The sequence below is a fragment of the Drosophila miranda genome, chromosome 4 (assembly GCF_003369915.1).
Source record: "Drosophila miranda strain MSH22 chromosome 4, D.miranda_PacBio2.1, whole genome shotgun sequence".
In the NCBI taxonomy this organism is placed as follows: domain Eukaryota; kingdom Metazoa; phylum Arthropoda; class Insecta; order Diptera; family Drosophilidae; genus Drosophila; species Drosophila miranda.
This window is the reverse complement of record NC_046677.1, coordinates 10,966,807-10,978,447: the sequence shown is the minus strand read 5'-3', so window position 1 is coordinate 10,978,447 and position 11,641 is coordinate 10,966,807. Positions and strand designations below refer to the sequence as shown.

Sequence of the window (11,641 nt, the reverse complement as noted above, 5' to 3'; positions counted from 1 at the left end):
AGACGGGGAAATTAGCATCTGGATGTGCGCAGAGATAAGCCCATGGAATAGATCGGACCATTGGCTGGTAAACAATTAAGTCGTCTATTGATTCCGATGGAGCGAGGGAAATGCGCATCGCATCCAATCGGCCGCTTGTTACGCATTTGCTAATTTCCGTGGGCTAAATCGATTTCACAACACTTTCATTTATACAAATCCCGTTCCAGTCGAAAGACTTAAGACCTCTACCGCTTTTCCGCTCTATCCCCCTCTTCCTCCTCCTCATCCTTTTATAAAACGATAGCCCCGACAGACGTCCAGTCCAACTTCCTTTTAGCTTAGGGCTCCAATTTCGTTGGGGTATTAAGGAGTGGGCGTTTTTCTCGGGGGCGTATGGGGGCAATTTAAGCACCAGGATTGTGTGGGCTTTTGGGTGGGCGGTGCATAAAAACGATCTGGGTGGACTTTCTTGCTGTTTGATGACGGACGTAGAGCTCGGGCGGAAGGGAAAGAGAGAGCGATAATTACTCCTTTAGCAAAGTTAATAATCTAAATTTAAGCGAAAAATACTGGACCGAAAAGCGTCTGAGCCCCAAAACCATTTGGAAATAATATATCATAAATCATTCTAAATATTCTTAAAAATATCCGCCTTTAATCTGGACATGCACTCTCCTTAACTGTGCTCTTTGTTACCTGCACATGTCCTTAAAAAATCGAAATGTCAACAAATTCCTTACCAACAATTACAATAAAAGAGAGAACCGACAAAATTCCGAATTTTTTGCAATAAATTGTCCAATTGTGGGAACACATCCATCCATCCATTCATTCACCTATCCATTCTCATTCTCATACGGATTCGGACAAAAATAGCTTCATAAAAAATTGACAGGGTTTCAAAAATTCTTTTAATTCAATGTGGCATCGTATCGCATCGGTCATTCTGCAGCCAACTCTCTGGTGATTTTTGTGCTTTCCCGTTTGCTTGCTTTTGTGTTCCGGTTGAGTGGGAATTGCTTGCTTGCCTTAACTTGGCCATTATGTGACAGTTAACGGACAGTTGAATGAGAAGGTTCAACAGCCTTCTCTCGGACAGCTCGTGGCAGCTGTCCTGGCAGGTGGCAGTGCGGTCTCCTCTCCACGAAAAGTAAACATTTTAGGACCAACAATGCCGTGTTTACATACACGTACAGCGCTTACATCACGTCCACGTCCAAGTCCAAGTCCAATATCAAGTCCCAAGTCTTTAAGGAACTTAAAATGGAAATGGCAGGGGAAAGCGAAACCTTTAAAACAATTAAGTCTAAGGATTTGTGCAGGGCTCTAAGTATTAGCTATAAATCTCAATTATTCCAAAAATCCAATTCATTTATACTCAAAACATAGATTTTATAGAAACAGAAAGCTCGCAATGTACTCGGAGATAGAAATGCGTTTCAGCTATTATTAATTCAAGGAAATTCGCTTTTGGCAACGTTGCAGATCTGTAGAGAAAGGTTTAATTGTTTAATTGGAAAACTCTTAGTAGCGGACAGAGCCTAACAAAGATTAATAGCTGGCATACCAGAGAGATGGCAATTAATCAATTTCTAGTGTCCTAGGACATATGTCCCCGAAAAACAACAGAATGAAGTCACCTCTAACGCCAACTTCTTTGGGATCTCCGAATTTAGATATCCCTTCTGGTAGCCCCATCATACATTTACTTGTCAGAGCGGACACATTCCGGTTGTGTTGTGAATGCCTCCCCATGCCAGGAAACTGCCACGCGCTGACAATTGGGTTACTTTCTGCTCGGTCCTCGGCTGTCAGCGCTCCGTCCTACGTCCTACGTCCCTCTGTTCCTGCTGGCACGTGTTCATTATTAGCCCAGAAACCACTTAGGGACACCAGTGATGACAGCGATGACGATGACACTGAAGGCCAGTTCGGTGATAGCGATAAAAAACGGCCAGCGGTGGCCAACTGTCGCCTCATTAGATGGATCCAGGGATAGCGACCCGGATACGCCCACTGGACACCCCATGGCGCGGCCGGGATGCACACTTTATAAATATGTTGGCCCCGTTTCGGAGGGGCATTTAAATTTGGTCAGAAGCTGTTGTCAAATTGCAAAAGCCACTTCAAGACTCAAGCGGCGGCGACAACAAAGCGAAGGCCGTTGCTCAAGTGCCCCAATCAGATAGCTTGCCACCAGAATCATCTTGCTGCTGCTGCTGGAGAGAAGTCCCCTCCTGCCTCCTCCCTGTCTGTCGTTGTGGACTTGTGCCACTTGCAAGTGCAACTCAAATTGTCAGCGGACAACAACTGCAAAACATTTTGACAGTTGGCTCAAAGTTTTTCGCCCAGTCCAAAGCTACAAAACAACTGAAAGAATGGTCGTTAAAGTCGAAGTTTCGACTATGCTACACTCAAAGTAAAATTAAATAAAGGACAATCCATAGAATTTTGGCAAAACTTGTATATTTATTTTACATTAAATATTCATCTCAATTTCTTAAGTAGTAGATTGGATCTGTTTCATGAATTACCACTAATTGAATAGACTCTTCCAACTACAGGGTAAGAACAGAAAAGCAGTAAAAAAAGGACAAGATTTTTCCTTCTCCTGCTTTAAATATTGCGGAACATGGCAAAGTTTTGGTCAAAGTTTGTACTGCGTTCTCGCAGGCGGCGAAAAACTTTGCCTTTGGCCAAATTCCTTGGTACATTAGGCAAGTTCTTGGCCGCCCTTTGCCCCTGGCCCCTTGGCCTGCAAACAATAGGGCCAACAGGAGCAGCTTAATCACCTGGCCAGCAGCAGGCAGAGGTGTTCAAGGCGTGTCATGAAAGTGTCGGAGTAGTCCTCTTTGGGTGCACTCGGCGGACATTAAGCCGTGTAACAGCTGAGTGAATACGATATTTCCGGACCAGATTTCAGATTACTATGAGCAGTCGGTTATTCAATCCTACTCGCCAAGTGGATATATAATTAAATATATACCCGTAGTAGACTCTGTGACAGTCTTTCCGGTGTATAATTAATGGATGCCACTGGGGAAAAGAGCGCGTCGCCGAAGGACTTTGCCCATGAATTTGGAGCTCGAGTATTTGTGGGGGAGATGCTATTTCCCCGTTACTCGTAGAAAGGGGGGCAACAAAGTTTGGTGTTCGGGGATTCTAATCTACTTTGGGGTCAGACCGCAAAGTGTGGTCTATATTCGAGTGGAGCCGCCGCTGGGCTGAGCTTAATTTAATGCATTGGGTATTTTTCGGTAGCGAACGAACCCAACAGATGCTCATTTACATATGGCATGGCAGCACTCTGTATATTGTATGTTTGGATAGATAGTTATTTCCATGTTTATGCCTTTGCAGGTCACGTTCGTATCGCGGTGATTCCAATTTTAATGCGCTGCTAACGCCACTCACCTTTCTGGTCACGTACTTCAATTCGGGCGTGAATCCCCTGCTCTACGCCTTCCTCAGTCGCAATTTCCGCAAGGGCATGAAGGAGCTGCTCCTCTGCTCGTGGAAGAAGGGCAAGGGCAAGTCCTCCTCGAACTCGTCGATGCACCACAAGCGCAAGGCGCTGCAGGTAAGTGTTTTCCGTCGCCATAATACCCCCAATGATCCCTATAAACGGGAACACACCAAACACACTCTCTGTCCCCCAGACCCACTCTCTGCCCACGGACACCACGCACATTGGCAACGAGCAGCTCTGATGGCCAAGCTTCTGGAAGACGCCCCTGAAGCTCTTCGGCCGACGCTCGTAGAACTCGCCCACAGCCACAGCCTCAGCCTCGACCCATCCCAGGACCGTAACCCACTTTTAGTACGTTCAGTCCTTAGCTAGCTATAATTTCATTGTGATTTTCTAAGAAGCCTATTGCTTGGATTGCATTGGCAATTAAAAACAGGGTACAGCCCACAACGAGACCCAGACCGCAGCGTAGACTTAAGCCATTATCGAGTTGTATTAACAAACGTAAGTAAGCCATTTTTAAAGCTAAACCAGAACAAACCGAATATCGGATTGTTCTCGAGTACAAGTACTCGTACTCTCTCTTTCTCTCAACTTGTCAAGTTTTTATTGTAAGGTCTTATTTTTAATGTCATTCAATACGAAGAATAAACTATAAAACTAACATAATTTGAGGCAACAATCGTATATTTACAGTGCCTTACAGTACTGTAGTCTTTTAAATTATTTAACCAACTAACACTTGCATCAATCAATCAGATTCGCAGAAAATAGATTTATCCGGGAGCCAGCACAATCATCTCTTCCTGCATTTGCTGCAAAAACCGTGACACAAATTGCAAGCTGCGATTGCGTTTGCGTTTTGCGATTTCAACATTTTCTCCCATTCCTCCTAGTTATATCCCTGACTTGCGATATCTGATGACAGTGGTTTTATGGTCAGCCGGAGAACACGCTTCGTTGTGGCTGCCAAAAAGAAATACCGCACCACACCGAACCACACCAAACAAAAAGGAGAATAGAGTGCATTAAAAATACTTCCAGTTGTTGGTCGAATTTTTGTGCTAAGCGCAGCATTCTCTGTACTCGAACTAGCACTCGCACTCGAGGCTGTCATAGGGCGACTGGAATAACGCTGCAGTAAATTCAGGAGAGCCCCGGCCCCGGACTCGGACCCGGCTGGAACGAGAGAAGGGAAACTCAATTACCAGGATTGTCGTGACGTTGGCGCAAATTAAAAATCAAAAAATCCCTGCAAGATCTCTTGAATCTCGTTGTTTGCTTTGGCCATATCTTTTCCCATACTTTTCTTTCAGCCATCCTGTGACCCTTTATCCTCGGGCTTCCTTTGTGATGCAAAGAGCGATCCATAAACTGTGTCAAGTAGCGCCGTCCCGCAACAAGGACCCCAAAAACGGGAGGCAGCTTCACTTTGAGTGAGTCATTGGAGAGTGCCAGAGGGAGATTTCTCATAATTAAAACCGACTTGAGAGACTGCGGATTGACATAAATCATGGATGACCCGCCGAGGCAGCGTAGGAATCGCCCTGAAGATAAGGCTCCGTGATTTATGTATTTCTCATGTGCTTGCATTCCATTCAGCGACGTAACAATAAATTCAAACAACAAATGGTGCACTGCAAAAAATACGTAGCTAGTCGAGGATTTCCACCAACAGTCCACCAACTCATATACTGCTTTCAGCTTTAGCCAAAGTTTTTGTTAACACAGTTTTCAATATCTCTCAGTGTAGTCAACAAATCATTCAGAGCGACTGTCCATCAAATGTGGTCTCAACTCGACTTGGAAGTCGACCTTCTGACCGGTCCCTGGATGTGGAACATTGGAATCCCTTCCCGTTAATTAAGCTTATTAAGCAAACCAGAAACAGAATATATAATACATTTAAAGTGGCTAAAGGGCCTGACAGCTAAGATAAGCTCGTTTAAGCTCTTTTTCTTCCTGTTAGTAAATTACAGAATTCCAATTAAAACATCAATTTTTTGAGCCAGGAAAATCTGTTATAAAAATAAAGACTTATTTCGTTAGAAGCCTTCCTAGCCAGAAATCCAATACGGCTCATATTCTTGTTATTGCAGTTGGCAATTTGTGAGCCATCTTTGGGGAATTTGCATTTGCCTCATGCCAACTCTTCGACCAATCAAAAAGGGGAGGTAGAAGTCCATATAAACTACAGAAATTTACCAAAGAGCATGCTCCTGCCTTTTATGAGTGCCTGGTATGTTAGGGGCAAAGTCAAATCGTTAGAAAAAGAAATGCAACCCAATTTATTTTTTATTTTAATTGGTTTTTCGGCCATTTTTACACAAAAAATCGTTATGCCAGGCAATCAGAAAAGCCAGAGGTGTACCTTCTTGAACCAGTTGCAAGTAAGGAAAATACAAATTATATTGAAAGAGTATTTATTTCCTACAAGGAAGCTCTCCAGGCAGTTAGGAAGTAACAAATCCTTGAAAAGGTGGCTGCAAACTGAAAATCAAAATTAAAGTACCCCATTTTAGGGTGTAGTAAACAAAACTTTTTGGAAAAAATCCAACAAAATAAAAAATTTAAGTACCAGGCCAGCAGATACCAAGAGATGGTCGACAAAATCTCTACCAGTCTGCCAAATCCTGACGAAAAATCGTTGGCCCAATTGGAAAAGGGCTTGTACTACGCACTCGTATATGGAGATGTGTGTGCAGCAGTGCGTATGAGTGTTGTCGGCACACTCGGAGACCCAGAAGTTTGTTTGTTTTCAACTGGAAATTAAAGGGTAAAATTTTAGAGCGGGTGGTAGACAGGCAGCTCCCTTGGGTGGCAATGTGAGATGGAAATTGGTTTATTTTAACAGTGGCCAGCATTAGTTAGTGCCTCTCCAGTGGTTTAATTCAATCTGAACCAGCAGTACCACACACTTAAAGGTAAGGTAAGGTAATACAAGCCAAGTTTATGGACTAGAGCTTTATAATTTGTTAGACTGTGGGAGCCTTGTATGGTTCATGGTTGCCTTCTGCCCTCTACATCAATCTTTGCATTTCCAAAATGTACTTTTGCAGCATGAAACCCAAGTATAGTAATTAGCCCGGCTTTGACCCACGCACAACCAGAATAAAAGCCAGGAAACTCGTTCGCCCATTTTGCAAAGGACTTTTAATTAAAATGCCAGCCAGCTTAACTTATTAAAACAAAACTTGCTATTTGAATATGTCATTAGAGTGGGGGGTGCTGGAGTGCGGGGTAGGAGCCAATACTTCATAAACTGTCGGGCAACAGGAATCGCAAAATGGAAATTAATTTGCCGCCATTGACACAAGCCTGCGGGGCAGCAGGGATTACAAATCATTCAAGTAAAAAAATGGCGCCACTCGACAAAGTCAATTGCAATAAAGTCGCCAAGGACGAGAACAAAGTGACAGGAGGAAGTGGGCGTGGGGCGCGAGTGGGAGTACTGGTGGAGTACAGTGCATGTGGCCAGGCTGTCCCCAAAGCCGCTTAGTTGTGTAAAAACAAACGTTTGAGCCGGTAGATGCGAAAAAGCGTGTACAAATTTTCCCAACGGCTTATGGCAATTAGTTGGAAGAACTACGAAATGCGGCTTTGCTTAGATTACTCTCCAGCCAGAGCTCGCTTTTTCCGTTCCATATGCCGCAAATATAAAGTTAAAAAGTGGGTGTGTTGTAATCCTACCATCATGGGAAAGCAAGTCATTATCTGACCCGTTTGCCCGTCATAGAGCGCAGTGTTCTTGATGCCTCCAAGCGATCGCGGACATTCTTGAGGACATTTTCTTGACATTTATCTTGAGGGTCAAGCGTATTTCAATGTATTGGTGCACACGCATTCTCACATTCTGCATGGAGAGGTTTTACTATGGCAGGTATTTGTGGACTATTTAATTTTTATTTTCTGTGCTCACATACCCCTTACTTTCGCATTTTTGGAGTTCGCACTTTTTCAAGACGCTTGTCGCAAAATATTAAAAGAACTGTTAGTTGCTATATGCTTTAGATTGGGTAATTTTGTTTAATATAGAATATACGAATATAACGAGCGGATATACATGAAAACGGGTGAAACCAGCTCCCAATAGAGATAACGAATTGTTCCTTCTGAGAGCATATTTCACGATATATATCCCTAGACGAGCGGCGCGAGGCTTTAACCTTTACTTTTCCATGATGCCGTCGCTGTGTCGCTGAGTCGACAATGTGACATCCCGTACGCTACAGCAGGGACCAGTGATCAACAGCGGAATTGTTGGTTCACGCCTACGGGAAATAATGTCAGCATTCCCGCTTTCACACGCCGCTGAATCAAACGCTTCAGCGTAAGTATGCGTAAGTAAATCAGCATATAATTATGGATAAATTGTAAAATATATTTTCCTTCACAGGACTTACGCTTTGCCAAAAAACCGAGTCGTATCCGACCCCTCCAGACGGGGTCCTATATTAACATAACCAAGGAATATTCGAGGCAGACCGAGTCCTAAGAAGCTATCGTATCTTTCGAATTGGCTATCGACAACAAGGACTTCGACTATGGCAACCAAAGAAATGGCTAAGCGTGCTACTAGATTCTAGATAAATCTTGTTTTTGTTAGTTTTAAGGATATTAGCGTCTATTCATTTAGGTAGTAGATAAAAATGTTGTTTATTTATTTATAATAAGCTAAGTTATGATGAATAAAAATATTGAAAAATCATCCTTGCTGTATCCTGTATCAGGGAAACTGTCCAGATTACAAAGACGAGAGGCCCGTCCAGATCGGTTCACAAAGAGCGGATAAAACTAAATATTTTTGATTTGTGAAAATGTCCTTGATCCTTGATAAGGACTCCATTAAATCAGGGACATTTTTTCGATCACTGAAAGCCGTCGCATGCCCAGATCGGCCCACAAATATTCGAGAAAACTAAATATGTATGGTAAGGGCTGGTGGAGTCCTTACCGAAGGATCAATGATATTTTTCTGATTACGGCGGCCTATGGCACGCCCCGATCGCGCCACAAATAAGAGAGAAAAGAAGATATTTATGTCAGGAGAAAACATCCTTGATCTTTTGTCCTTGATAAGGACTCAATTAAATCAGGGAAAGTTTTCCGATCACAGGAAGCCATCGTACGCCCGCAAATAGCCGAGAAAACAAAATATGTATGGTTGGGTCTGTTGGAGTCTTTACCGAAAGATCAAGGATATTTTTCTGATTACGGGGTGCCATGGCACGACCCGATCGCGCCACAAATAAGGGAGAAAACAAGATATATATGTCTTGAGAAAATATCCTTGATCCTTGAGCCTTAATAAGGAGTCCATCATTTCCAGGATGTTGTTCCCAACACAGGAAGCTATCGCACATTCCGATCGGGCCGCAAATAACGGAGAAAGCATGATATATAAGTCTGATGTAAACATCCTTGATCCTTGGTCCTTGATAAGGACTCCATCAGATAAGGGACATTTTTCCGAACACAGGATGCCGTCGCATGTTTCGATCGGGAACGGAAAAACAAAACTGGCTTGTAACGTCCCTTGAAAATTTAGTACAAGAAATCGCCAAAAGAGGCGCCACCGTACAAAGAAAAAGTCGCGTCAAATGGGCAAAAAATGGACGGGATACCAGGCGAACAGAAATGAGCAGAAGGTAACTAATTTTTTTTAAAAATTATGGTCCCCCAAAAGTATGCAACACTTTTTTAATTTTCTACAGTTGCTTGCTATTGATTTCTGTTCGCCTGGTATCCCATAAATTTTTTGTTCATTTGACACCACTTTTTTTGTACGGTATCGCTCCTATCGGCGATTTATTGAACTACTTTTCCAAAAACTAATTACAAGCCAGTTTAGTTTTCTCCGTTATTTGTGGGCCGATCTGGGTGTACGACGGCTTCCTGTGTTCGGAAAAATGTCCCTGATGTGATGGAGTCCTTATCAAAGACCAAGGATCAAGGATTTTACTACAGGCATATAAATCTTGTTTTCTCCCTTATTTGTCACCCGATCAGGACGTGCGACGGCTTCCTGCGTTTAAAAAAATGTCCCTGATGTTATGGAGTCCTTACCAAGGCCCAAGGATCAAGGATATTTTCTTAAGACATATATATCCTGTTTTCTCCCTTATTTTGTGGCCCAATCGTTATGTGCGACGGCTTCTTGCGTTCGTTATATCATCCTTGATCTGATGGAGTCCTTATAAACGATCAAGGATATTTTCTCCACTCATATTTTTCTTCTTTTATTCTCTATCTGTGAGCCCAGCACGATATGCTATGGCGTCCTGTGGTCGTAGGAACATCCTTGATCCTTGGATAAGGACTCTGACTTGTCTATTAAATTTTCTCTGCTATTTTTTTTACCTATGTAGGCGTGCGATGGCTGCCTGTGATCGAAAAAATGTCCCTGATTTGTTGGAGTCCTTATCAAGGACCAAGGATATCAGGGATCAAAAATACTTGTTATTCTCCGCTATTTGTGAACCGGGCTGGCCGTTCTATGGCTTTCTGTGATCGGAAAAATATCCTTGGTCCTTGGGTTACATATTTAGCATGCCCGGCCGATTTAGGCCTGTGATTGGAAACAGGTCCTTGATTTCACCGAGTCCATATCAGCAACAAGGACATATTCTCCCAAGTATATTCTCCCAACTTTTTCAGCCTAAAATTATGCCATGAAAATAAAACCAAATATTTTTTTTTAATAATTGTGTCCTTTATTTTAAACAAGTTTTCTTCTACCTTTAGTTGCAATTTAATTTGGCTACATCATTAATCTAATACATCTAATGGAAGGAACGATTCATCACAGATGATACCTACATAGAATTAATGCTAAAAACTTATATGGAAAGGGTATATTATTTACAATATTTACAACAAAATATAATCAAATATAACTAGAGTAATCTTGTAGGGCGGTCCAGTGGATGGCACCTTTTGAGTCTTCTTCTTCTTGGCTTGGTAGATGGATTTCTGCATTGGCCACCATAGGAACCTTTAGAACCCTTTCGCTTGTCCTCAAAGCTGCAGAGGTTCCATAGCTTTGGCTTCTGGTCAGCACTGCAGTGTCATCCGCCTAGGTTGCTCAGCACCTCGTCCTGTGTACAGCGTAGGTCCAAGAACGCTACCTTGTGGATTAAGCTCTCCATTGACAACACCTGTACAGCTTCTGTCCTTGAGGATTCCTACTAATCAGCTGGAATAAAATTTACTTTTAAGATTGCATCAAATACTTACGCTCAGCCTTGAAGGTATGCCATAATTTGAATCAAAATACTCACCGTTCAGCCTGAAAGAATGCCATAAATTCAAAATAAATCTTAGAAAAAAACCGCATTTTTTAAGATTTGTACGGTGAAAAATTGGGTGCCAACTATTTGCATTCAATTCTATTTTTATGTGATATCCCACTTTTAGTTTCAATCTAATTTGTGTTTCGGACAGCTTGACTGATATACGTACTTACAAACGTGTGCACTCATAGCTTGCTTGCATTCGAGCCATTTAGAGAAGTTTGCGCTGTTGGCCAGGACTTGGGCCATTGCCAGGCACAATGCGGAAAGTTAAGTGCCGAGTTTCCCAACAAGTGGCATGCTATTTGACAGAACAACTTGGAAGTGGACAACTGCCGACAGCAGTGGGAAACTTCGGCTCTGACTCTGGCTCTGGCCCTGGCTGGCACTCTCTCTCGCTCTCGGTGTGTGTGCTCTCGAAATTAATTTGAATGAAATATATTAAGTGTAATGCAAAAGACAAATGAAACTTGAAGAAAACTTTTCAGTTTAGCCATGGCAAAGAGTGATTGCATTTTGGCCAAAAAACAAGATAAATTCTGACATGCACACACACACTCATGATGCATGATGGATCGACTTGTTGCAGAATTCTGTTTGCCTGGTTGGGCATTTTTTTGCTTTCAAATTTTTCCAAATTTGTATTGAATTCAAATGAAAAGTGAATGTAGTGCCATTTGGAGAGTGGTTTACCACTTTTACCCGCCCACTTTGGGGTCAACTGTGTTGGCCACTTGAGTCATTCGGCTAACTCGAGAGCAGCAAAAGTACCAGGCACACAGAACGAACCAAAGGATATCCGATTGCAAGCACATTTCTCATGCATATATGCATGTCCTCCACAAATGTACCATCACCGTCCCCTGGGACTGTCGTTCAGCTATCTTGAGTGCAACAC

The 11,641-nt window shown here is 42.7% G+C and overlaps 1 protein-coding gene across 8 annotated transcripts in view; it reads left to right on the top strand.

Moving 5' to 3' along the window:
* Positions 1 to 4,128, top strand: part of LOC108163951 (trissin receptor) — a 42,263-nt gene extending 38,135 nt beyond the window's left edge. For all 8 annotated transcript variants that reach the window (XM_017299496.2, XM_017299494.2, XM_033393373.1 and 5 more), the window contains 2 exons: positions 3,343 to 3,562; positions 3,642 to 4,128. In XM_017299496.2, coding sequence (XP_017154985.1) covers positions 3,343 to 3,562; positions 3,642 to 3,692 — 271 coding nt within the window. In that variant the 3' untranslated portion in view covers positions 3,693 to 4,128. The remainder of the gene's footprint in view (positions 1 to 3,342; positions 3,563 to 3,641) is intronic.
* Positions 4,129 to 11,641: the final 7,513 nt, after the last annotated feature.